Source organism: Microtus oregoni, unplaced genomic scaffold (assembly GCF_018167655.1).
Source record: "Microtus oregoni isolate MIOR12 unplaced genomic scaffold, Mior012 000025F_ref0000491, whole genome shotgun sequence".
In the NCBI taxonomy this organism is placed as follows: Eukaryota; Metazoa; Chordata; class Mammalia; order Rodentia; family Cricetidae; genus Microtus; species Microtus oregoni.
Window position 1 is genome coordinate 23,965,154 of NW_024543084.1, and position 27,712 is coordinate 23,992,865.

At 51.7% G+C, this 27,712-nt stretch overlaps 1 protein-coding gene across 3 annotated transcripts; it reads right to left on the minus strand.

Moving 5' to 3' along the window:
- Positions 1–522: 522 nt before the first annotated feature.
- On the minus strand, positions 523–27,594 carry Ncan (neurocan). 3 transcript variants are annotated; one of them, XM_041674522.1, is made up of 15 exons: positions 27,436–27,591; positions 23,475–23,554; positions 21,976–22,374; positions 20,163–20,337; positions 19,948–20,075; positions 19,342–19,635; positions 17,577–18,161; positions 15,646–16,833; positions 12,558–12,674; positions 10,730–10,843; positions 10,191–10,349; positions 8,775–8,857; positions 6,737–6,881; positions 5,645–5,827; positions 523–4,228 (listed from the first exon to the last, which is right to left on the minus strand). In XM_041674522.1, the coding sequence occupies exons 2-15, from the start codon at positions 23,545–23,547 to the stop codon at positions 4,098–4,100; spliced, it is 3,774 nt and encodes a 1,257-aa protein (XP_041530456.1). In that variant the 5' UTR covers positions 23,548–23,554; positions 27,436–27,591; the 3' UTR covers positions 523–4,097. The 3 variants fall into 3 exon arrangements, with proteins under 3 accessions (XP_041530456.1, XP_041530455.1, XP_041530457.1); XM_041674521.1 differs by lacking the exon at positions 523–4,228 and adding an exon at positions 4,829–5,036 and having other exon boundaries at positions 27,436–27,594; XM_041674523.1 differs by lacking the exons at positions 523–4,228; positions 23,475–23,554 and adding an exon at positions 4,829–5,036 and having other exon boundaries at positions 27,436–27,594.
- Between the last annotated feature and the right edge of the window lie 118 nt (positions 27,595–27,712).

Sequence of the window (27,712 nt, forward strand, 5' to 3'; positions counted from 1 at the left end):
CGTGGCCACCCCCCACCAAGTCTAGCCCATGCTATGCCTCTGTTGCACCCTCCTTGCCTGGCATGCAGGTGCACACCTGGGAGGCTAGTGCAGGAAGAGCTTGAGTTCGTGTCCGCCTGGGACACATAGTGTCTCTGTAAAAACTAAATTAATAAATGAAGAGAACAAAGACTTCCCTATGCTCCCCTCTGCACACAGCAGCAGCCTGTGGCTGCAGCTCATCTCGTGGAGCCTGTGGCCAAGCTGGTAGCGTGCTCTCCCAGCATCCCATAAACCAAATGTGGCAGCACTGGGAAGGCAGAGGCAGATGAAATCTCTGTGAGTTCGAGGCCAACCTGGACTACAGAGAGCAACTCTGTTTCCAAAACAGAAAACAAAAACCCTCAATCAATCAGGAGTTCAAGGTCATCCTCAGAACTTAAGGAATTCTGGCCAGCCTACGTTGTAAGAGTCCTCGCATCAAAGAAACACAGGGGCCCAGAGAATAATACCAGACAGGTGAATGGGTGAGACAGTCTCAGGGGGCCACAGGCAAAATGAACTGTTAAAAATTTTATTAAAATGTCCAAAGAAGTCCATTAACATCCACAGTGTCTGCACAGACTCACAGAAGTTCAAAGCCCCGAGAGAAAACCCAGCAGAACCTGGGGCCATTCTCACACACTTCTGCTGCACACATGGCCGCAGAGGGACGGAGCAGAAGACGAATCTCCACAACAGAAAATGCCAAAGGCCCTCCATTCCTGGAGCAGGACTGGGTCAGGGCACAGCACTGAGCCCCAAGCAGCCACATCCCCAGTCCTCCTGCCTGGGATCGCCAAGGGCTTGGCTAGGGTTCTCCCCCCCCCCCTCTGAACCATGAAATATTAGTAAGAAAACAGCTGCGGGCAGCTTCCCAGCCACAGCCAGAGGCCAGACTTTTCCCAGCAGGGGCCACTATGATCAGGATCCATTTCGCTTTTCTCAACCAATCCCAAGCCTACGTGTGTGTGTGTGTGTGTGTGTGTGTGTGTGTGTGTGTGTGTGTTCATGGGCCAGTAAAGAGGTCAATCTTTTCCTCCATACACAAAGCAAAGTTTGAAGCACAAATGAATACCAGGGTTTGGGAATGGGGCTCAGTTGATAGTGTTTATAGAATAGCTGATAAGAGTGCCTGCAGCTCAGTGGGTGCAGTGCCTGCAGCTCAGAGGATAGAGTGCTTGCAGCTCAGTGGGTGCAGTGCTTGCAGCTCAGTGGGTAGAGTGCTAGCAGCTCAGAGGGTGCAGTGCTTGCAGCTCAGAGGGTGCAGTGCTTGCAGCTCAGTGAGTGCAGTGCTTGCAGCTCAGTGGGTGCAGTGCTTGCAGCTCAGTGGATAGAGTGCTTGCAGCTCAGTGAGTGCAGTGCCTGCAGCTCAGTGGGTGCAGTGCTTGCAGTTCAGTAGGTGCAGTGCTTGCAGCTCAGTGGGTAGAATGCTAGCAGCTCAGTGGATGCAGTGCTTGCAGCTCAGTGGATAGAATGCTTGCAGCTCAGTGGGTAGAATGCTAGCAGCTCAGTGGGTGCAGTGCCTGCAGCTCAGTGAGTGCAGTGCCTGCAGCTCAGTGAGTGCAGTGCCTGCAGCTCAGTGGGTGCAGTGCTTGCAGCTCAGTAGGTGCAGTGCTTGCAGCTCAGTGGGTAGAGTGCTTGCAGCTCAGTGGGTAGAGTGCTAGCAGCTCAGTGGGTGCAGTGCCTGCAGCTTAGGTAGTATGCACAAAACTCTGGGTTCCATTCCTAGTACTGTATATACCAACTAAAGTGGTGCACACCTATTATTCCAGCACTTGGGAAACTGAGGCAGGAAAATCAGGAATTTAAGGTCATCCTCAGCTACACAGTACATCCAGGCCAACCTGGGATACATGAGGCCCTGTTTAAAAAGCAAAGCAACTTTACACTAATTACAATGCACAGAACAAAATCCTTCCTCTAGTATTGAAACCTCACTACCTTCATGTGTAAAATGGGAGACCAAGGGCCACCTAGCCTGCCGAGAGGAATCGAGGGCAATGATACGACTTGGGTGACTTTTACTCAGTAACTGCCCCAGGCTCTCATTACCCTCCATGAGGGATGAAGGCTCAGTAAACACAGTTCCATTCGTACTGATCCCTCGAGTAGGCCATACATACACTTGCTTAGGAAGAGCTGGGGAAGGAACCCAGGACCTTGTGCGGGTCTGGCTAAGCATTTGCCCCTGCCCTTCCAGACCAGGTCCCACACATTTTGAAAATCTTACTTACTTTGTGCTTGTGCAGTGTGTGTGGTGCTGGGTTTGTACGGGTGGGGGCTTGTGCTTGCTCGTGTTGCATGTGAAGGTCACATGACCTTTAGGAGCTGGCTCTGGCCTTCCACTTGTTTCTGCCATGCTACACCCTCCAGGCCAGCTGGCTCACAAACTTGCTGTCTCTGCCCGCCTCTCACAATACGAATACTGGGATTACAGATTCATGTCACTCCACCTGGCTTTCCTTTTCTGAAACATGGGTTGCAGAGATTAAACTGCTTCTTCAGGCTTATTCGGCTAGCATCTTTACCGGCTGAGCTGTGGTCAAGCTCCACGCAGTGGTTTTAACACAAATTCACAGGTTTTAAACCCAGACTGGAGGGCCTGAAAGTGGAGACAAATCTCTGGCCCCGCTGGGTGATGAACCCCACCCCTGGCTTGGGGAAGTCTTTTCTGAGGTGCAAATGGGAAGAGGGAGTATAAGTGGGCTCTGTCACATCTTACAAGTGTGAGACGGATGTGTGTGTGTGTGTCACTTCTAACACCTAACACCACTCCTCTCTACAAGGGGACCACAAGGAGCCCGCTGACAAGGTGTGGGGATAGGAGGCGGTAGGGCAGGGGTAGGGCCTAAGGCAGGGGATTTACTGAGGTCTGTAGAAAGGGTTTGGTCCAGGCAGGAGGTTATCTGTCTCCCTGAGAGATGGAAGGTGAGGAAGGCAGTGGCAGCCAGACCACATTTCTATATACATGGGTGTGGGAGATTGTCATCACAAACCCATGAAACCAACACACGACAGTGTATGTCTGTCATCCCAGCACTCAGATGCCTGAGAAAGGATTGCTGTGGGCTGAAATCCAGCCTGGGTTATAGAATGAGATCCTATGTCAATAAACAAGAGAAGGCCAGGCATGGTAATCCCAGAAAGCAGAGGCAGGCAAATCGCTGAGTTCCAGGCCAGCCTGGTTTACATAGCAATTTCCAGGCTAGCCAGGGCTGCACAGTGAAGCCCTGTCTCAAAACAAAAGCACTGTGGCTCAGCACCCCACTCGACCTGGAGGGAGGCCAGCAATATACTGCCCCTCCCCACTGCTCTGAGTAATCTTCCCCCAGAAGCCGAGGAGGCCAGTGGCTCTAAGAGACATCACTACACTTCAGCACACAGAGGTCCACGCTAGATTATGCACCAAGACCAAAGACCAGGGCTTAGTTAGTAGAGAGAGCACTTGCTGTACTCGTGAGGCCCTGGGTCCCGTCTGCAGCACCAAATGAACCGGGCAGGCATGGTGGTGCATAGCAAGAGAATTATCCTTGGCTGCAATAGTGAGTTCAAGGCCAGGCTAGTCTATGGGGATGGGGGAGATGGAGGGTTGGGGGAAGGAAGAAGAAAGAAAGCCACACAGATCAAAGACCGCCCTTGGGGTCAATCCCAGGTGAAGATAGAACAGGCCATGTTTGCACTGTGGTCTTCTGAGCCTCATTTTCAAATCCAGTGACCTTGAGTCAAAGCTTCACCCTGGATTTAGAATGGTTCACCGTTTACTAAGCCTGAATCTCTGGTGTGAAAGCTACTCCCAGAACACACACACAGACTCTTGGAAGTTTAGCAACCAGTCTCCAGGATCCCCTCTCCTGTGACTGGGAGATACTCCTAGAGGCTCAGCCTGACCACCCTGGTCACTCCCAGGAGGACCTCAGGAGGGAAGGAAGGGGAGATCTGAGCTTTGTACAGAGGACTGCAGGGGTGTGGGTCTCAGGGGTGTTCCCATCCTCTCTCCCGTGGGTGTCTGGGTTCTGGCTTCCCAGGAGAATGCTCTGGAAGAGGTGTGGGAGTGTGTGCTTGCTTAGCCTGGGTTTTCAGCAGAAATCCCCCTCGTCCTTCTCCCAGTTTTCCGCTGGGTGTCTTTTGTGTTTTCTGTGCTCCTTGCGAGGATTGTGATGTCGGTGCTGGCGGTGGTGGTGTCTACGCATCCGATGTGATCGCCTGGCTGCAGGGATGGGAAAGAGATGTTGGGGTGGTTGGATGTCACTGGCCTCCTCAGGGGGATGAAAAGAGAAAAAATACAGGCAGGCCTGGTTTGGTGGCTTTCAGGGGATGAGGCAGGAAGAACTGAGTTCAAGGTCAGCCAAGAGCTGCATAATGAGACTGTCTCAAAAAAAAACAAAGAATCAAGAGAGGTGGCAGTGGCACACGCCTTTAATTCCAGCACTCAGGAGGCAGAGACAGGCAGATCTCTGAGTCCGAGGCCAGTCTGGTCTACAGAGCGAGTTCCAGTACAGCCATGCTACACAGGGAAACCCTGTTTTTTGTTTTTTTTTTAAGACTTATTTATTATGTATACAACATTCTCCCTCCATGTATGCCCACATGCCAGAGGACGGCACCAGATCTCATTACAGATGGTTATGAGCCACCATGTGGTTGCTGGGAATTGAACTCAGGACCTCTGGTTAAGAGCAGCCAGTGCTCTTAACCTCTGAGCCATCTCTCCAGCCCCAGGGAAACCCTGTTTTGAAAATTAAAACAAGACAAACAAAAAACAAAAAACTAAAACAAAATCCAATTTGGTGAGGGCTGGAAATGTGGCTTAGTTTACCAAAAGAGCTCCATACCTGAACTGTGTGGTCACACTCTGTAGCCCAGGCTGGCCTGACATCTGCAGCCCCTTTGCACCAGTCTCAGAGTAGCTGAGCACAGGGTCAACGCCCAGAGCCTTGGCTGCACATCCCAACTTCCACACTGTGTGCTCCATGAGATCAACTTCCACACTGTGCTCCATGAGATCAACTTCCACACTGTGCTACATGAGATTTTGTCTCAAAAACACAAACCAAAGCACCAGGTGGGCTGGTGAGTTTACACTTCTCTGTAAGGCTGCATCACCACGAGGATTTTTGTTTTGTTTTGTTCTGTTTGTCAAGACACAGTTTCTCTGTGTAACAGCCTCGGTTGTCTTGGAACTCAAATTGTAGACAGGATGGCTTAGTTCTGCCCCTGAGTGCAGGGATTAAAGGCGTGTGCCACCACTGCTGGGCCACAGGCCAAAGGAAGACATTTTTTTTTTAAGACAGAGCCTCACATAGTTCAGGCTGACCTTAAACTTACTTTATAGCAGAGGATGAACTTGAATTCTTGATCCTCTTGCCTCTACCTCCTGAGTGCTGGGAGGACAGGCGTCTGGAAATGGAGCCCTGACTCCTCTACCCGCTGAGTCCCGCCCTCAGCTTAGCTTTTTTCTTCCTGTGGGTCTCGTGCAATAGCCCAGGCTGACCTCAAACTGTAATCTTCCTGCCTCAGCCTCCACGTTGTGGAGGTGACAGATGATGCTGTTCCACTATGCAGAGACAGGACCTATAAACAACCGGAACCTCGTCAGGGACAGATTATTGGACGTAGTACTTACGTTTGGTGCAGACAATCTGGGGCCGGTCCCACTTTCCATTGCTCCGGCAGCGGATAGTGGCTGCGTGATGCTGGGAGAACCCTTCGTCACACTGGTACCGCACAGTGGCATGAACACTGTACTTGGCTTTGCGCACACCAACAAGAGAGGCATTCTCCACTGCTGGAGGGGGACCACAGAGCACTGGGGACAGAGAGGCTGAGGGTGACACAGCTTGTCAAATGGGGGCCCTCCCTCTGCAGAGCTCTGAGCTCAGGGAACTCCACATGACTGTGCCTGTCTCTTGCTTTTTACCTAAACCAGGAACTCCTGGGGGGGGGGAGTGTGAAATCTTCTGGACAAAACCCACTCCCTAGGGAACAAGGCACAAGACTAAACTGAAACACAAAAAAAAGTGGACAGAATGCATACAATTATTTCCTTCATATGTAAAGAGTGCTAAGAAACTAGCTCGGTGGAATACGCCTTTAATCCCACCACTCTGAGTTCAAAGCCAGTTTGGTCCAGTGAGTTCCAGGACAGCCAAAGCTACCCAGAGAAACCCTGTCTTGAAAAACCAAATAAAAAAAATTTTAAGGGCTGGAGAGATGGCTCAGCAGTTAAGAGCATTGCCTGCTCTTCCAAAGGTCCTGAGTTCAATTCCCAGCAACCACATGGTGGCTCACAACCATCTGTAATGGGGTCTGGTGCCCTCTTCTGGCCTGCAGGCATACACAGAGACAGAATATTGAATACATAATAAGTAAATAAATATTTTTAAAAATTTTTCAAAATAAAAAGAAAGAAAAAGGGGGCTGACGAGATGGCTTAGCAGTTAAGAGCATTGGCTGCTCTTCCAAAGGTCCTGAGTTCAATTCCCAGCACCCACATGGTGGCTCACAACCATCTGTAATGAGATCTGACACCCTTCTCTGGCCTGCAGGCATACATGCAGACAGAACACTGTATTCATAATAAATAAATATATAAAAAAAAGAAAGAAAGAAAAGAAAAAAGAATCACTAATGCCAAGGAATTAATGGGAAATAATCAGGTTACAAAAAAAGAACCTCAAGTGTCTGGAAGGAAAGTGGAAAGGGGTGTGCACAGTACCTGTGCCCTTCTTGCAGACATAGGGGAGGTTGTAGTTGCAGGGGACATCATTCCAGCGCCCACTCTCGTGTGCCACCATCACCACACAGTCCTCTCCACCCGCGAAGAAGTTGTCTGGCTGATTCTCCCTCCAGTTCTCATATTGCTTTGGAAAGAGAGAGCTGAGTTCATTCTGGTGCCTGTGTGTCAGCCCAGGTCCTGGCACTTCCTGTGGCCAGACCCCTCCCCCACAACAGACACTGGCTATCTCTACTGGGAGGACACAGCAGCCTTCTCTTGCCTCCTCTGTAGTTTTCCCAGCTCTCCACAAGCATCAGTCTTAGGTAAACAGTTGGAAAAATTGGTGACCCCTGCTTGGAATTACAGGAGGGCTTCCCCCAGGGACAACAGGAAGTGCTAAAGCAGAGGGGCAGGCAGGCAGGGGACAGAGTTCCAAGCCCAGGGAACAACACGTGCAAAGGCCCAGGGGCAGGGATGGAATCAATGCCAGGTGGTGGGACTGCGTGTTGGCAGAGAGTGGGCAGGGCCAGATCTCATGGGAGCAAGAAGAAATGGGTAGTTTACAAATTGTGGTAGTGTATGTATACCATGAAACATGCCTTTAAAGGTTTTGTTCTTGTTTATGTTTGGTTTTTTGAAACAAGCTTTCTCTGTAGCTTTGGTGCCTATCCTGGAACTAGCTCTTGTAGACCAGGCTGGCCTCGAACTCAGAGATCCACCTGCCGCTGCCTCACAAGTGCTGGGATTAAAGGCGTGCGCCACCACTGCCCAGCCTCTTTAAAGGTATTTTTACTACATTTAAAAATTTTAGGCAGGAGAGGTGGCTCAGAAGTTGAGCACTGGCTGCTCTTGCAGAGGACCTGAGTTTGTTTCTCAGCACCCACATGCTGGCTCACAACTGTCTGTAACTCCAGTTCTTCTGGCCCCTGAGGGCACTGCATGGACGTGGTGCACAGACACGCACGCAGACAAAACACTCCTGTGCATTAAATGAATAAGTAAATAAAAAAGAATTTGTTTATTTAAACCAGGCATGGTAACACACACCTTTAATCCCAGCACTCAGGAGGCAGAGGCAAACGAATCTCTGTGAGTTCAAGGCCAGCTTGGTCTACAGTGTGAGTTCAAGGCCAGCCTGGTGTACAGTGTGAGTTCAAGGCCAGCCTGGTCTACAGTGTGAGTTCTAGGACAATCAGGGATACTCAGAGAAACCCTGTCTCAAAAAAAATTTTCCCCCAAAAACTATTTATTTCAGAAGGGGACACACATAGCATGTACCTCTGGAAATTCCCTGTTTTCTTTGATCCCAAGGGATCAAACTCAGGTTATCAGGTTTGGCAATGAACTTGTACCCATTGTGCCGTCTCACCGAGCCCATGTAAACCGTTTTAAAGCCATGGTTGGTGGCGTCACTGCCATCTTAGTGTGTGTAACCGTCACCACTGCATCACGACAAACCAAAATTCTATGCCAATTCAGGAAAAAATAATTACTCATTCTGCCTGTGTGGCTCCTGGCACACACTACCTGCCCTGCCTCCCCCACAGCTCCTCTGCAGGCTTTGTTTCAGGTGGTCGGCATTGATGACGCTTTGCTTGCTGATGCTTGTTGAGCCAGGGCTCAGCTGCGCAACAATGACTGGTTTACAACGCACTTGGCACCGCAGCTAGAGCTCCCGCTTGCAATGCTCCTCTTGCCTCAGCCGCCCAAGGGCTGGGATGTCAGAAAAGCACCACAAACCACAATAACCACGCTACTTCAGTGTTGTGTATTTCTTCATATTTTACAGCTGGGATGGAACTGGATGTAAGCCAGGTCGAGCCACACCCACAGCCCCTCACTGGGGGATTCTAGGCAGGGGTTCCACCCCTGAACCACAACCCCAGCCCCTCACTGGAGCACTCTAGGCAGGACTCTTCTGCCAAGCCACACCCCAGAACTTCTGAGGACCATTGATGCCCACCAGTGGTTGCTCCACGGGAGGGTAAACTGGGACCACTGGGGCTTAGCAGCATGAGGACAGGAACCTGCCACTCACCAGTCCTGTGTTGTCTGTCCACTGGAAGTCCCTCTCCACTGTCCTGTCATTCAGACCGATCCACGAGTTCTCATGGCCAAAACCTGTGGACGGAGGACTATGAAAGCATGCTCCTCCCTGGGCTGAAGGAGAAGGGAAGATGTTCAGAGGCCTTCTCTGCCAGCCTAGAGGAGGCTGGGGAGAACCACACAGGTTGGGGCCTGTGAGAGTGAGCATTGCGGACAGCAGAGGGCAGCAAGGGGTGGGCGGGAAGGACATGTGGACCTGGGAGCCAGGAGGCCTGAGCTGGAGGGCTTGCCTTGCGGAGGGAGGAGGTGGACAAAGGAGAGGCCCACCCTCGGCCACGTGCAGTTTCTGAAGGTTATGTATTGTGGCAGGAAAGGCCACAGTGTTCCCAGCCTGGAGGTGGGCTTACAGAGGTGAGGAAGACCTGTCCGGCCATGTGAGGGAAGGGGAACTGGGCAGCCAGAAAGGACAAATGTGCACAGGCCCTGTCGGTCACCTGGAGTAGTGCTGGCTGGGGCAAGAGGGACAGAACAGTGAGGAACCCAAACCAGAAGCCAGTTCAGACCATGGATGGTGAGACGTGTTGACCAGTGAACCAAACACTGAACAAGGAGAGGGTCCAGAGGGACAGGGTCAGTGCCATGTGAAGAAACGCATGGCAGCTACAGTAACGAGTGCCACTCTCTGCAGAGGACCAGATGCCCCAAGTCCATGCCCTGGCTCTATTTGTCAATTCCTACAGTATTGAAAATAAAGCACGCCTTTAATCCCAGCTCTCAGGAGGCAGAGACAGGTGGATCTCTAAGTTTGAGACCAGCCTGGTCTACAGAGCGAGTTCCAGGATAGCCATGGCTACACAGAGAAACCCTGTCTCAAAACAAAACAAAAATTAAATAATAATTATTATATAGAATAATACAATAAACATAGAAATAATCAAATCTGTAGCCACACATTATCCAAATTAGACATGTGCTTGATGGTTGAAGTCCTGCCACCGGGAACATCACTTTCTAAGGACACACTTGTCTCACTGCATTCTCAGGACCTGACAAGAGTAGGGGAGAGGGGGCTGGAAAGGTGGCTCAGTGTTTAAGAGCACTGTCTGCTCTTCCAGAGGTCCTGAGTTCAATTCCCAGCACCCACATGGTGGCTACAACCATCTGTAATAGGATCTGATGCCTTCTCTGGCATGCAGAATGCACATATATAAAACATAAATAAATTTATTTTTTTAAAAGAGTGAGGGAGATAATCGGCATGTAGAGAATATTTGGGGAGCATCAGGGAACTTACACAGGACTTTAACAGACATGTGGTCCACCAGGGAGCCAGGGAGTCTCCAGGATTCCCGGGTGGTGAGTGGGTCGAGGGACAAGCTCCCACCCCAGATCACTGCACTGTCCCTACCGTTAATGAACTTGTGCTCTTCTGGTGAGTGGACACTTGTCAGGTGGCCAGCCCGGCGCCTGCAGTCTCTCTCTGCATCCTCCCAGGCACGCCGATGGGCAAAGTACCTGTAGCAGTGACCCTGGAATTTGTGCCAGCCATGGTCACAGCCCTCTGTATCTGGGGGTGGGACAGGAATGTGAGGGGGGCTTGTTACTTCCCAGGATGCAACACATATTATGCCCAGACATACATGCAGCCACAGCACCCACACACACAAAATAGATTAATCAAAAACTTTTTCAATTAAAAAAATAGGGCCAGCAAGATACGTAAGTAGACAAGGCTAAGGATGCTTGCCACTAAGCCCACGGAGCAGACTAGACATGATGGCAGGAGAGAACGGAGTACCGCAAGGTTTTCCGATATCATCTGTATGCCCCATACCATGCTCATACACAAAACATATAAGTTTTTAAAATGTAACTTAAAATTTTTAACTATATAAAATAAATAATAAGCTAATTGACACCCCGCGGGACTCAGGAGCGGGGACTCACCCTTCTCGCACAGGCTGCCCCCATAGCTAGGGAGGCAGAGGCAGGTGAAGCCATTCACCCCATCAATGCAGGTGCCTCCATTCTCGCAGGGGCTGCACAAGCAGTCGTCAATGTCTGTGAGACACAGAGTGGATAGAGGTCAGAGGTCAGCCTCCACTCAGTTCCCAGCCCACAGGTGGAACCAGCCCCCGAGACCCATAGGGAGGGCAGGATGGCCCTGCAGCTGTGAGGAGAGCACTAGCAAGCATGAGTGCAGCAGACACCACCAGACAGGAAAGCGTGACTCAAGCATTCAGTCATCCTGTGTCACCCTCCACACACACACGGGTGCATCCCGTGTCACCCTCCACACACACACACACACACAAGGGTGCATCCTGTGTCACCCTACACACACACAAGGGTGCATCCTGTGTCACCCTACACACACACACACACAAGGGTGCATCCTGTGTCACCCTACACACACACAAGGGTGCATCCTGTGTCACCCTACACACACACAAGGGTGCATCCTGTGTCACCCTACACACACACACACACACACACACACAAGGGTGCATCCTGTGTCACCCTACACACACACACATACACACACACACACACACACAAGGGTGCATCCTGTGTCACCCTACACACACACACACACACACACACACAAGGGTGCATCCTGTGCCACCCTACACACACACACACACAAGGGTGCATCCTGTGTCACCCTACACACACACACATACACACACACACACACAAGGGTGCATCCTGTGTCACCCTACACACACACATACACACACACACACACACAAGGGTGCATCCTGTGTCACTCTACACACACACAAGGGTGCATCCTGTGTCACTCTACACACACACAAGGGTGCATCCTGTGTCACCCTACACACACACACACATACATACACACACACACACACACGGGTGCATCCTGTGTCACCCTACACACACACACAAGGGTGCATCCTGTGTGCATCTGTGGGAGCTGAGAGGCCAATCTTGTTACTCGGTTGTCACTGTCTTGGATTTTTAAAATACAACTTTAAAAAAAAAAATTTATCTATTTATTATGTATACAGTGTTCTGCCTGCATGTACACTTACACACCAGCAGAGGGCACCAGATCTCATTACAGAGACCTGTTAGCCACCATGTCATTGCTGAGAATTGAACTCTGGTCCTCTGGAAGAGCAGCCAATGCTCTTAACACTGAGCCATCTTTCCAGCCCTATTTTTGTTTTTCGGTTTTTATTTTGTTTTGTTTTGTTTTTTGAGACAGAGTTTTTCTGTGTAACTCTGCCTGTCCTGGAACTAGCTCTTTAAACCAGGCTAGCCTCAAACTCACAGAGATCTTCCTGCCTCTGTCTCCCGAGTGCTGGGATTAAAGGTGTGTGCTGCCACCACCCAGCTAAAATAAAACATTTTTAAAATGATATATATTTTGGGTTTTTTTGTGGATTTTTTTTTAAGAAAGGGTCTCTGTAACTCTCTACGTCTCTATATAATCTTGGCTGTCCTGGAACTCTCTCTGTAGACCAGGCTGGCCTCGAACTCACAGAGATCCACATGATTCTGTCTCCCAAGTGCTGGGATTAAAGGTGTGCACCGCCATGCCTGGCCCTCATTTGTGTTTTTAGTTATGACTCTATAATTCCTAGTGTGATTGTGAAGTCGAGCAAAGAGTGGGAAATGGCTCTCCTGAGCTACAGCCCCCAGGACACAGCCTTCAGCTAACTAGTTTGGGCTCAGCTAATTTTGGTTGATTTGCCCAGACTCAAAGCACAAGGGACAGGACAGTGTTCTGGGGTGGGACACTCACCAATTTCACAGTTCTCCCCGGCATAGCCCTGATCACAACTACAGCCGTACATGGTGCCGTTGGTTCGACAGGTGCCCCCGTGCAGGCAAGGGTTGTTCTCACAGGGATCTGTAGGGTCTGTGGAATGGATAGGCAGTGTGAGGATGGACTGGCCACCATGTCATGGAATCCAGACATTTCCCCTCTGTTGACTCGTCAGTGAACAATGGCTCCCATGCTTGTGATAAAAACCTTACCACTTCCGCGACTCCACCACAGCATCTGTGGGACATCCTACTCAGCAAAGTCCTCTTCCAGGTCACACTAGACTCACCAGTCCAATGTGTTTACCCAGGGACCAGAAGACAAATTGTAGGAGTTAATTCTCTTTGTCACCATGTGGGTCTCAGGGCTTGAACTCACATCCCCAGCCTTGGCAGCAAGCACCTTTGCCCACTGAACCCTCTCACTAACCCTGCCAGGTTCCTTCTGTACTTGTTGCTTTTTGTCTCTCTCTGAGAGCAATGACACCCCATATGGCAGTCACACACCTCATTCATGCTTAAATTAATTAAAACGAGATGACGTATGCAGTTCTATGAGTCACATGTCAATCTGACTGCTCAGAGAATGTTGTAGAATATCAGTGTTCCAGGCCCAGAACACAGCAGGCATGCAATCACTGCTGGCTAACTGAACATTGGGAGACACCTAGCTGTCCTGTAGTAGCTGAAACATCTGTCCCTGAGCAGTGACACTGGAAATGGGGGTCTGGTCTGTGCGATGTGCCTGCTGAAGTTCCAGCCCCATGCAAGTACGCTGGGACAGAGGGTGGCATGCAACAATGACAGCCATCAGGTTGCCCCGCCATGACACCTGCCTACGGCTGGCACTGAATCAGCTGAGCCAGTATATTTTTGGCTTTATTAGCATTTGTGCCGTGGGTGTTATGCCACCCCTTCAACTTCCACCACCCAGAGTCCTGGCTGCACATCCTCTATTTAATTTTCCTCCAGATGTTGTTACTTTCAGGGACCCACTTCCCCACAGCCTCTCATAGCCCGAGCTGCCACTGGTCGATTGCACACCCTGCACTCAGCCTCTTGCTGGCTAACGCCAGAGACACAGGCTCCTTTGCCTTTAATGCTCCTTCCTTCCCGCCTTCATGCTGCCCTTCTCCCCCACTCCGTCCTTTACATAGTCTCATACGGGCTGCCCTTGAACTTACTTCTTCCTGGGGTTGACCCCTGCTCCCTGCCCCCTGCCTTTACCTGGGATGGCAGGTGTGTGCCAAGCCCAACTCACAAGCTCTGGTTTGGGGTTTGTTTCTCTGTCCTAGTTCCGGTTCCAGCCACAGCTGTGGGAACATGCTAGGTACTCAGATACTCCATGCCTCAGTCTCCCTTCGAGTAATGTGAGAACCACACAAGAGCTTGTCCCATGAGATGTTACAAAGTTGGACCAATCTGGCTGGGAATGGGGACACATGCCCATGGTCCTCACACCCAGGAGACTGAGGCAGAAGAGTTGGTGAGATCTCTAGGCCAGCTTGGTCTACAGAGTGAGATCCTGTCTCACAGTGGAAAGATTGTTCAGCAGTTATGAGCACTGTTCTGAGGACTTTGATTCCCAGCATGCACATGGCAGTTCACAACCATTGGTAGCACTGTCTCTAAGGGATCCCCATGAGCACTAGGCACATGTGCAGTGTCTGCTGTCGTAGCTCTGGGGAGATGGAGACAGAGGGATCCCAGGGGCTCACTGACTATCCAATCTAGCTTGATTGGCAAGTTCATAGGCCAATAAGAGACCCTGTTTCCAAAATATGAACTGGAGAATGGGCATGATGGATGAGCAGCTGAAGGGGGTCAATGCTAAAGCTGACAATCTGAGTTTGATTCCTGGAACCCACATGGTGGGAGGGAGCCCAGTCCCAAAATTGTCCCCTGACTTGCACAAGAGTGCCATGGCATGTTAATGATGGTAATTAAAAACTAAACAAACAAGATGGATAGTGCCTGAGGGTAGGCACCTCTGGACTGTACATGTATCTGCTCAACTGTGCACTTACACGTGTGTGCCCTTGCACGCGCATAATAAAAGATAAATGAGTGAACTTTAAGGAACAAGCTGCATGTAGTGGTTTGAATAAGAACGCCCCCTTAGGTGCATAGATCTGCATGCTTAATCAGCAGGGAGTGGCACTGCTTGAGAAGGATTAGGAGGTGTGGCCTTGTTGGAGGAGATGTATCACTGGAGATGCGCTTTGAGGTTTTAAAATGCCCATGCCAGGCCCAGTTTCTTCTCTCTAGCTGTATACCAGGATGTAGCTCTCAGCTACTGTTCCAACACCATTCATGCTGCCATGGTGAACCTCTGAAACTGTAAGCCCCAATTAAATGCTTTCTTTTATGTGAGTTGCATGGCCATTGTGCTCATCACAGAAATAGGACAGCGACTAAGACACTAGGCATGTGGCATACACCTGCTACTCCAGCATTCAGAAGGCCACTGAGCCTGCTCCCACCTCCCGCTCTCTTCATGGCTCTATCCCCTGACATCTCCATGACTGAGTCATTCCAGTTCTAGTTTCTACCCACGGTCCTGTCCTTCTTACCCTGCCTGGGATGAAACCAGATCCAGCTGTCTTCCAGACACAATGAAGCTGTTGAAGGCAGGCCCCTGGCATCACCCTGCCCTGTCCCTCAAACTGATCTGGATATTTGGAAACCGAACTCCCCCAAATCCAACCCCCCAGTTCTTCATGGAGCCTATGTTTTGGTCAATGACCACATTCCTTGAGTGTTAGAAGTGTTCAGTGTTAGTCACACAAGGTGATGAACGCCTTTAATCCCAGCACTCAGGAGGCAGAGGCAGGAGGATCTCTGTGAGCTCAAGGCCAGCCTGGTCTACATAGCCAGGTCCATACCAGCCAGAGCCCCCAGCACAGCACAACACAGAAGGCCAATGTAACTTGCCTCCTGACTTCTAGCGCCATCCTTTGCTAGAAATCCCAGCCTTCCCAGGGCATTTCCTCTGCTCAGGGAACCCCCAACCTCCAGTTTCAGGTCCTGGCTGCACTGGGACAGATGTAGAATCCAGAACTTACCCTCCTGCCCGCTGGCCACCTCTTCCCAGAAGTCCTCCAATCCTGGACTCTTGGCCACAACATTCAGATCTGATTCTTTCAAGCCCAAGGACACAGGTGTTAGGGTGCTGGGGGTGTCCCACATCCCAGTGAGTTCCCCTGAGGAGACCGAGGCCGCTTCATCCATGTTGGAGGTCAGGGATGACCACGGAAGAGAAGGCGGACTGCTAGGAGGCCCTGGTGATCCCTGGGCTACTGTCTGGTCCTGCATCTCTGGGTGACCTTTGGAGCTTGTGGAGGTCTCTGTGGGCATCCTTGAACTCACAGCCACAAGGGTGCTAGAAAAGGAACTTTTGGGTTCAGACCCCCAAGTGGCATCAGCACCTCTAGGGACCAGTTCCATGATGGCCTTCAGAGGGCCCTTGGTGGTGCCTCCTGCCAAAGCCACTGTGGATTCCATGCTCACGGTGACTCCATGGTCTCCCAACAGTGAGGACTGGGAACTAGAGTCCAGTTCTTGGCTGGACAGTGGTAGCCAGGTGGCCAGCACCTTGCCCACAGTGGCCTGTCCACTAGATGTGGGACTCCTTGATATGTCCAAGACCTCAGACTCGGTCCCCAGGATGCCAGCATCAGGGGAGATGGGATTGGTAGTCACATTACTAGAGTTCGAGGACACCCACTGGCCAGAGATGGGGTGCTTGGGAGCCTGGACGGAGCTGATCCCCCCGGTTTCTCTAGAATCTGCAGCAGGGGATTTGTGGTTGGCTTCAACTGGGGCATCCATGGTGGTCTGAGACAGCATTTCGAGGTCTTCAGCTCCAAAGCTGACAGGCCTGGCAGTGGTGTCACTCCCATCCTGTGGGGAAGCTGGGGAGGGCAGAATGGGGGTCACAACGGGGACAAATGTGGAGTGTGGCAGCAGCCACAATTTGGGGGCACGAAGCATGGCTATAAAGGGGAAGTCTGGAGAGGTGCCATCAGGGGGTGCCTCAGGGAAGGCAACAGTTGGGGCCTCTGCAGGACTGGAGGGAGGGAGAGAGGGCCCCGAGGGAGACCAGGGCAGGTGGTGGGTGGTTGATTTCACACTGGGGGCTTCAGCTGTCCTTGGCTTCAGGCCAAGGCCATTCTCAGTGCTCTTGACAGTAGGTGAGATTGAAGACGGGGACCACATCCAGGACTCTGGTGGACTCCTGCTGCCAAGGGAACCTGTGACATCAAAAGCGTCATGTTAGCTGGCCTGGCAGCAAGCATTTATGATTCCACATGGGAGACGGAGGCAGGAGGATAAACAGTTGAGGCCAGTTTGCACTCCATAGAGACGCAGTCCCCAGAAACACACTGAGCAGGTGCGGTGCACAAGCCTGTTCTGTGTAGTTGGGGGATCTGGGTTGCAGAGTCATCCCCAGCAAACAGACAACAAAGGCCAGTGTGTCAGCACTGCCGTCCTAGTGCCGGGGAGATCCAGGCAGGAGGACTGCTTTGAGTTCCTGGCAAACCTTGGGTACAGAGTAAGACTCTGCCTCAAAACACAAAACTCCATAACGTTTGCTGTGAAGACATGAAGACTTGACTCGGAGCCCCAGTACCCACAAAACAGATGGCCACGGCAGCCTGGGTCTTCACTCCAGTCCAGGGGAATCCAAAAGGGGAGTGGAGCCAGGTGGTCCCCAGTGTAGCCAAAGAGGGCACCCAGGTTAGTGAGAGACCCTGTCACAAAAACTAAGGTGGGGGACCATAAAGGAAGACACTTGAAGCTCTGGTCTCTCTGGCTTGTGTGCGCACCCACACTCACACACCACACACAGTCACACAACTTACACACACACTCATTTAAACACTCATACATACACACAACAAAATGGGAATTTGGAGGCAGGACTAGGGGCAAGGTTGGGGTGCTGGAACAATGTGTGTCTGTGTTCACCCTTCCTTGCTCCCAAGTTACTCACCTGCCCCTGGCACATCTACTTCATTGGTCAGAATGGCCCAGGGACTGTGACCATGGCTCTGGTCACTCTCTGAGACTTCCTTGGATACAGAAGGCCCCAGGGAACCAGCAGTAAATTCCAGAGTAGGAAGTTGGGCACTGGCCTCTGCTGTTCCAAGCTGTTGGCCTGTTGGGCCCTGTTGCTGGAAGTGTCGACCGTTTAACCCTTTGAAGCGGCCCCTCTTCGCCATGGAGGTGGAGGTCACCTGTGTGCCTGAGAGTGTTGTCTCTGCCATATCCATGGCCATGCTGCTGGGGCTGGGGACACCTGTGGAGCTTGTGGCACCTGCAAGCAGCCATGAAGCCAGTGTGGGACCCCCTGGGGTAGGGCCAAGGGTCTTCCGAGGCTCTTGTGTCCATGTTGAGTCCAGGGCTTCATCTTCTCCGCTGGACATGAGAGGCTCCTGGAAGTCGGGTGCTGTCATCTCCTCCTCCCTCAGACTGGGCTCTAGTTCTTGGGCTGGGGGCCCCTCCGCTGACACAATCTCCCCCTCATCTCCAGAAGAGGGAATCTCTGGGTCTCTGTGTTGTGGTGTAAGGTGATGAGCTATAGAAAAAGCAGAAGCTGAGGTGGCCCAGGCACAGCCAGAAGAGTGCCTATGTTGTGGAGCCCCACCCAGGGTGGGATTTCTAGGTTAAGACATCTCAGGAAATAGGCCCATGAGGGAGAATACAGCCTTATTCAGAGCCCTCCCCACGAGTTCTGTGTCTTCTTGTCTGGCTATAACCCAAGCTAACCTGGAAAATCAATATAAAGCCCAGGCTTGACCTGAACTGACTAGATAGCCCAGGCTTGACCTGAACTGACTAGATAGCCCAGGATAATTTTAACATTTCTGATTCTTGGGCTGGAGAGATGGCTCAGTGGTTAAGAGCACAGGCTGCTCTTCCAGAGGTCCCAAATTCAATGCCCAGCAACCACATGGTGGCTCACAACCATCTGTAATGAAGTCTGGTGCCCTCTTCTGGCCTGCAGACATACACACAGACAGAATATTGTATGCATAATAAATAAATAAATATTAAAAAAAAAACATTTCTGATTCTTTTGCCTCTTCGTCTCAGGCCCTCAGGCCCACCCTTGGCTTTATTTGATGATGGGACAGGACTCAGGGACTTGTGTTTGCAAGGTGAGTGCTCGACCAGCTGAACTACAGACGCAGCCTGGTCTACAAAAGGAGGTCTGAGCCAGTCAGAACTGCTCACTGAGACCTTTTCTCAAGAAAACACAACAAATGAAAGTTGGTCTACAAGCTTGTCCACAGAAGACTCAGCATGGAGCATGCTAACCTTCAATGGTTCTTGTGGCCTCCACCAATGATTCTGGCATCTGGCCTTCACCAACTCCTGAATGAGTACAAGGGACCGTACTAGTGGCAAGTGGTTTCCTTAATGCAGGTCACGCCTATGGAGGCATGGTTTTCGTTATGCACTTTCGGGGGTGTGTGTGATCTCAAGGGGACCAACCCAAGGGATGTGGCAATAACCAAGCTTTTCTGGGGGGGGGGGGGGTTGTGGTTCCAAGGGAACACACGCACAACCCACAAGTAGCTGCAGAGGTTAGCCCAGGTGTATGTGGTCAGGCAGAGACACCACCTGGGGGTAGGGCTTAGTAAGACACTCCCAATTGGGGACCAGTCTGGAGGACACACACCCAGGAAGGGTGACTCCAGACAATGGCTCTAGTGGGCGTGGCCTTCAGCCCCTGGGGTTCAATCATAACGCACCTCGGAAGCAGTAGGCGTCGAAGCGTGCTCCAGGCGCAGGGAAGCCAGTGCGGTTGGCAAAGCGGTATACAGTGCGCACACCCGGGGCTGGGCCCCCACAACGCCGGCGCGGCGTCTGGATCGGGTAGCGCACGCTGCCGTCTGCCAGCCATCCGGGGTCACACTGGTCCAGGCCCTCATGCCAGGCCAAGTGCAACTGCCCCACCGAGGCTAGCGCCGCACCCTGCCGCTGGCATTGTGCCCGCGCACCTGCCAGGGTCAGTCGGCGGGCGGGGCCCACGTAGAAGACCTCGCCTGGGAGAAGGATAGGGTGGAGGTCAGGAAGGGGTAGGAGAAAAAGGGACGCTCGGAACTGAGGATGGGAGGCTCAGAAGACAGGTGGTCCAGGTTCTGGCTCCAGCTCTGGAGAGCTTTAAGGGGACTTAGCAGGACCTGAGGGCTGGAAGAACACCTGACACAGGGAGAGATGGCCCTGTTCCAGGTGCAGATTTGGAGGGCACTGTGACTTCAGAGAAGTTCATGTGGGCTTAGGGAAATACGGGGATTGGGAAAGCACCTGACACTCAGGGACAGGCGGCCGTGGGGTCCCAGCCAAGCTTGCCTTACCCCCTAGCTCTCTGGCAAAGCAGTAGACGTCGTAAAGTTCCTGTGGGTCGCGTCTCCCATAGCTCCGAACCCCTGGCTGACTGCTGCGGTCACCATAGCAACCAGGACGCGACTGAGTGATTGGATACCTGACGACGAGAGGGGAGTGGCTATCAGACCTGTGCTCTGGGAAACCTCTTCTTCAGGATCAACCCCCAGTCTCAGGGTTCCCTCACCGAACCGTGCGGTCTGAGAGCCAGCCCGCGTCGCAGTTGTCAAAGCCATCTTCGAAGGCAGCCTGCAGGTGCCTTGGGGCGGCAATGGTGGCAGAGCTCAGGCGGCAGGCCTCCTGGGCCTCAGTGAAGGTCAGCGCATAGCGGTCCCGTGCAGCCCGGTAGTGGAACACGACTCCTGTGGGGTAAGTGCCAGGCAGCCGGAGAGAGGCTTATGGCGGAATCTTGGAGAACAGACCTCTCCCGAGCAGACATTTTAAAGAAAGGGTCTCATCGGGTGTGGTGTGGCATGCCTTTGACCCTAGTACTTAGGAGTTCGAGGCCAGCCTGGTCTATAGAGTGAATTCCAGGATAGCCAGGGCTACATAGTGAGACTGTGTCTCAAAAAGAACAATGAGGGGCTGGAGAGATGGCTCAGAAGTTAAGAGCATTGCCTGCTCTTCCAAAGGTCCTGAGTTCAATTCCCAGCAACCACATGGCGGCTCACAACCATCTGTAATGAGGTCTTGTGCCCTCTTCTGGCCTTTGGGCATACAGACAGAATATTGTATACATAATAAATAAATAAATATTAAAAAAAAAGAACAATGAAACACACACACACACACTCACGCAAAGAAAAAAACATTGTCTCACTTAAACCAGGCTGGACTGAGACCCACAAAGCCCCATGCACGTCTGCTTCTGAGCTCACCCTCACACCCAGATCAGTTTTTCTTAATCTGTTGGGAAAAGAGAGATCACCCTGGATTGTAGGGTGCACAATGTGAGAGCTGGGCACACACTCTCACACAGTGTCTAACTGACACTTTAAAGATAGACTCACTTAACCTTCTAAAAAGATTTGTATCTAAAAAGGTCTAGAGAGGGGGCTGGAGAGATGGCTCAGTGGTTAAGAGCATTGCCTGCTCTTCCAAAGGTCCTGAGTTCAATTCCCAGCAACCACATGGTGGCTCACAACCATCTGTAATGACGTCTGGTGCCCTCTTCTGTCCTGCAGACATACACACAGACAGAATATTGTATACATAATAAATAAAAAAAATATTAAAAAGGTCTAGAGAGATGGCCACAAGGTTTAAGAGCATTTTTGCTCTTCCAGAGGTCTCAGATCCACATGGTCCCAACATCCACATGGTGACTCACAACCATCTTTAACTCCAGTTCCATGGGATCCTGCACCCTCTCTTCTGTTTCCGTGGCACCCAAGGTCACACATGGTGCACAATATACAAGCAAAGTATCTATGCACAGAAAATTTAAAATTAAAAAGGTTTTTTGTTTTGTTTTGCTTTGTTTTGAAACAGGGTTTCTCTCTGCAGTCCTAGCTGTCCTGGAATTTGCTCTGTAAACCAGACTGGTCTCAAACTCACAGAGGCCATCTGCCTCTGCATCCTGAGTGGGATTACCAACCACAGGACGACTTATAAGGTGAACCTCAGTAGCTGGATCTCAGGCTTGGTCCTCCCCTTCCATCCTCAGTGCCTCTCAGTCTATCCGAGGACCTTCCCTGCACTGTACAATGCCCCCTCATCTTCAGGGCTCCCCTTGTATGATTAGCCACCCGTCTTCTGTTTTATCCCCTACGATTTTAGCACCTCATCATCTATACTTGACTCCTCTGCAATATCCCCACCTTTTCACAGTAGCCCTTCTGTCCTGAGCACCTTCCTCTCCATCCTCAGACCCTCTCTTTCCAGCTTCCTTTTTCTTCCTTTGACACTCTTCCTAGGATTCCTGGGCCCCTCCTCCTAGCCTCATCCTAGGTCCCTCCTCTTTCATCTTTGACCACACCCATTACCTGATGTCAACTCACCTGTCACCTCCAGAGTTGCCAGATCCTGCTCGTCTTCAATACCTCTCACTACTTGGCAGCGATACAGCCCAGAGTCGCTGGCCCGAAGCGGCCCCAACAGAAGGGTAGCATTAGTTCTGTGTCGGGGGTAAGCAGGCAATGACACCCGTCCCTGCCAGTCCTTGGCCACACGCACCACATTGTCCTTGGCCACCAAAATGGGCAAATCCTGTCGCTGGCCTGATGCAGTCCGAACCTTGGTCCACTTGATCCGAGGAATGTCTCGAAGGGTGCCTAGCAGTGGCTTCCAGGTAAAGAGGCAGGGCAGGGCTACCAACTCTGCCAGGGCAGCACGGATGGGTCCCGACCCTGACTTCAGCATGTGGAGCCCCTTTTCCATGGTAGTGGTATCCTGTGTGTCTGGGATGGAAAGAGGACCTGAATCAGTGGTGAGGGCCAGCAGAACACTGACATTTCTTGCTTTCACGGGTTAGCTTTTCTCTTTTAGTTTTCTTTCACTAACTCTTCGTTTTGTGTATTGAGACAGTATCTCACTATGTAGGCTTGGCTGGTCTGGAACTCACCACATTGACCAGGTTGGCTCAAACTCACAGAGACCCTCCTGCCTTTACTTCCCCAGCGCTGGAAGTAAAGGCGTGCACCACTACGCCCAGCTTCACTAACCCTTCTTTACAGAGAGACCAGGCTGCCCACGCAGTGTAACAGTGCAAGAAGGGACCACCGGGCCAGACCACTCATGGCTCTGCCTCTTGTGGGAGAATTCCAAAGGCTTCTCATATGGGTGAGCTATGGTTGTCATTATCACTGCTTTGCTGTGCGGTCTTGGGAAAGTCACTTTCCTTCTCTGAGCCTCAAAAGTTAAGCCAGAGGCAGACACTGGAAGCAGTGTTTATAGGGTAATTTCCTTCCTTTTTCTTCTGGTATGAGACAGAGTCACCTGTAGCACAGGTTAGCCTCAAACTTAGTATACAGCTCAGAATGATCTTGCTCTTCTGATCCTCCTGCTCTATTGGCCAGCTGCTGGAATTACATGGGTGTGCCACTCTGTTGGGTGTGCTCAGTCAAGTCACTGAATTCCCACAACCATCTGTAGTGGCAATGGCTTGTCTTCTAGGGACACTGAGAAACGGAAGATCAGAGAAATAAATATTTCTGCCTATGGCCACAGAGAAACTCAACAAGGGACTCATAAAGCCTGGGATTGACGCCACTGGGGGAGATTCTAGGGGAGGCACACCTTTCCCACCTGCCTCTCTCTCTCCCCCACCTTTCTTCTTCAGATTGTTTCAGCAAAAGACAGTGAGAGGCGCCCTCCAGCCTCTGTGGCTGTAACTAAAAACACCTTTCAGGTGTCCCGCTTCTTTTTCACTGCTCAGAAAACGGTTTCAGCTTTTCTCATTTTATTTTGTAGGCCCAGCTAGAGGAGCAGCAGGAGAAGGTTCTGAAATGAAAAAACGTCATCCCATCTGGCTGACCCCCACTCCAAGAGCCCCACTCACCCTGATCCCCAGTCACTAGGAGCAACAGTCTCAGCACCAGAAGGCTGGAGGCCCAGACAGATGCGACCCCCATGCTGGAGCTAGGAGCAAAGCAGAGGGAGGGAGGGAGGGTGAGTCATGGCACAGACCCTCTCCCGACCTTGAACATGAAGGAACCAGATGACTCATGCGAGAATTAGGAATCAAAACTCAGAAAGGCCAGCATGTCACTGAAGGTCACAGAGCAAGAAAGCAGAGGCCATGCTGGCAGGATCTGAAAGGGAAGCATCTCAGTTGAGAACCCAAGCAGTGAGGCAGGGTGCAGATTAGCGGTGGGACACCTGCTGAGCTCACAGGCCTAGGTTCTGGCCCTGCATCTTCCGGGCTTACATAGGCCTTGGGTTCTCTTCCCAGCCCTTGCCATTCTCCTGGGGGGCCCCACTTCTAGCCCCCGACCCTGTACCCCACTGAGCACATGTGAGCCTGGGGCTCTAGTCCTGCATATCACTCCATGTTGGGTGGGTTTGGTGGCTCACATGACCTCACATCTCAGATCTGGAGGGGTGGGGACCGAATGCACAGGCCGCCATGATCTGCAGAGCAAGTCCTCTGCCTCTGCCTTGCTGTGTGACTTTAGCAAGGAGCTTAGCTTCTCTCTGCCTCCCTTCCTTATGGGTCAGATGAGGATAACAGCTGGCTGGAAGGGATGGATGCGTCAACTCATACACAGTGTTTTGAGCAACTTGGTTTAAAGAAGAACATTTTAGCTGTGGCTAATATTATCATTAAACTTCACACTGCCAAGTCTGAAATCCTGTTTCTCAAGTCAGTTCTCACCATCAGACTGGGCTCCTAAGGGAAGCAATGGGTCCTCATCCTTCTGGGGGTCCTCAGGTTCTTCCCAGGCCCACTTCTCCGAGCTGACACTTCCTCTGTCCTGGCCATCCCCTCCAGAGGGGCCATGTCCCACCTGGTATACAGTAACTACTGACTGCCGGTGAGCAAGGTCTACCTCATGTGCCGAAATACATCCATTCCCCAGGGATTCTTCAACTAAACTTTGCTTCTCTCTCAACTCAGACCCCTTCCAGGGGCTCAAAGGAAACTGGAGAGGGGAAGTCATAGGGACACTTGCAAACCGGCCCTTCAGACTATCAAAGAAGAGCAGGCCCTTGTGGGTGAGGTCTCCAAGAGGCCTCGAAGAGCACAGCTCCGCCCGGTTCTCCTCCCGGTGCGGACCTGTCCTTGGTGCTGAACTCTGAGGCGTAAAGCTGACCCGCCTCAGCACCCAGAGAAGGCTAGCTGTTGGTTTTGGGTTGCACAGTAAAGCACAGGCTACCAACTTGTAAATGCCTACAAACTCTAACTTCAACCCAGGCCATCCCCATTTCTTCTCCCTGGGAACCTTAAGCCAATGCGAGGTACACTAGTGACTGAGATCACCCCATAGGGATCTAGGGGAGATCAAGGCCAGAAAGATGTGTTCTCTCATTCTTTTTCTCTTCAGCCCTCTCCACATAATTGACTTCATTTGGGTGTGGTGGTCAAAGACTGCCATCCTACACTTAGGAAGTGGAGGCAGGAGGATCAATGAATGATCGATGGGTGTAGAGTCAACCTATACATAATACCCAGTCTCAAAAAAAAAAAAAGAGTATGGTGGCACACACCTTTAATCCCAGCACTCAGGAAGCAGAAGCAGGTGGATCTCTGTGAATTCGAGGCCAGCCTGTCTACAGAGTGAGTTCCAGGACAGTCAGAGCTACACAGAGAATCCCTGTCTGGAAAACAAACCCCAAAAAAATCCATGTCACATTCTTCTGACTTACCCAGCATGCAACTCTGCACCATGAACCTTGTTTCCCCATAACTCAGTTTCCCCACCTGTAAAATAAGCCTCATCCAGCCCAAACCCTCTGAAGTTTTCTGGAATGAGTGAGCTAAGACTTGTAAAATACATCAAATTTAAAAACAGCTCTTTGTACACAAAACCTTGGGAACACCCTAAAAATAACCCAAGGTAGCCCAACACAGTGACAAACGTCAGCCTTACGGTCCTCCCTCTCCCTTTCCCTCACATCCTCACACACCCACAGGCTTCTCTTAAAATACCTCCTCCCCTGGGCAGCCAGAGCTGAGTGGCAGACTTTGGGCTGAGGTCTGGACCCACCCACTTATGAATGATGCATTAGCCTCATGTATATGCAAGTAGGGGCCTGCAGGGGAGAGGGGAGGCACCCCAACCCATCTCTTGTCTCTTCACTGCATTGGAGTTGGGCTCTTATCATCCAGTGTCGCTGGGTGATTGCATGTGCATCTGGAGGCTATGTCTGGACAAGGGTACCCCAGTCTATACCCTACCGTGTGGGGACATTAGTAACATGAGCTTCGAGAGGCTATGTCTGGACAAGGGTACCCCAGTCTGTACCCTACCATGTGGGGACATTAGTAACATGAGCATCTGGAGGATTTCTAGTTCTGAGCAAAGCCACACACACTCATACACATGCACTTGCAGTCACTGTGGGTTCCTGGCCTGAGACTTACAGTGGGTTTGTGTGCACAGGCATGAACATGGAATACTATAGAGGAAAAAGGAAGCCAAGCTAGGGATCCTCACCCCTGCCATGCCTCTCCCACTGCAACTCCCAAGCTCTGGGTCACCTGTCCCTATTCACAAAACCCACTGCAGACACACACTCAGGAGAGATACACACGGTGACTTCTAGGGAGACTAAGAAAGAGAACCCTTGCAGGCTCTACACAAAGACACCCACAGTCTGGAGCCCTCTGTTGAAGCCCCAATGGATCAACCACCTGGCTGGCTCCTTCCACAGGCGGCCACACCAGCCCTGAGTACAGAGTTGGGATGCATATGGCCTTGCTGACCAATGCATGACCACTGTAATGTGGCCCCCACCACAGTTTTGAAAGAAAAGACTAACTGCAGTTGTATCAGCCACAGGAGACCCCACGCACCCTGATTATTTCTCTCCTCGTGGCCTGTTGACACACAAAGACCGCAACAAAAGGGCTGGAAATCTTCCCTATTTCCCTGTGGGGATGTCCAAGGGCCACTGATCTGGGGTGGCACAGTGTACGCATTCATCCTTCCTAACTGGTCCCCACATGCCCTGGCCTGCCTCAGCCTGGCTTCTTCCCAGCCACACTTAGAATGAACAAAGCCACACTGTGATGTATGGATGGGAGTCACTTGAATACCTCAGTGGCGGGTACCTTCCCTTCTAGCACCATTCAGACAGACTAGGGTGAAGCCCATGTGAAGGGCTGACATGATGCGGAGATGTGCAACACCGGAGGGTTCTCTGTCTCCCGCAGGACCATCCAGGTCCTGGACATCCATATTAGGGCAGACCAGAACCCACACCCAGCATTAACATGCTTGCTGGGAAAAGGGACTGCACCCCAACTGCACATCTGTTAGAAAAATACCCTCCCCTTAGGATGGGGCAGCCTGGGCCTTCTTCCCCGCCAGGATTCAGTTAGAGGACAGAGACCTGACCAAGACTCAGCTGCAGACACTCCCCACCGCAGCCCTCCATTCACTTGTAAATTGGAAGTCTCCTCTTCAAATTCCCGGGGTGTCTCAGCTAAAACACCGGGGGTACCCAGTCCCGAGATTCTTTGGGTTATATGCAGGATGCCCTTGTCTTTTTTCCAAATTCGGGGTGCCCTCCCGTAGACCTAGCTTCCAGTGCCTCCTGCTTGATCCAGAGAACTATCTGCAGCCAGGGACCCTTCCCATGGGAGAATCTTTTCATTGAATCCTTTCATTCAAGACTACCTCCGTTCCCACACCCCTAAGACTGCCCCTCATGCGCTCGGCCCCCCCAAACTCGGATCCCCTCCCCCACTGCCCCCTGCCCATCCCCATCCAAGTGGAGGGCTTCGCCTTCCTTCTGGTCAGTCCTCCCCAAGTCCGATTCCTTGTTGCCCCCCCCTCTCTGCGGGCCCCCCACACCTGGCTTCTTAGCGCGGACACATCCCCACGGCCCCGGGCACAAAGGACTCGCTGATGGATCCGGGTGCTTCTCCAGGCCCTGCGCCCGGTGCTCAGCATGCCAGGCTCAGCTTCCTCACTTATAAAGGACCACAGGTATGCTGTGCGCATGTGCAGCCCCAGGCCTCCAGCTACGCTGGTAAGGGCGCCCAGACAGAGATTCTCTCTTTGACACAGCCCAGGGACAGCCTACACCAGACTCCGCCCCCATTCTCTTTGCTCGCTTAGGAACCCCATT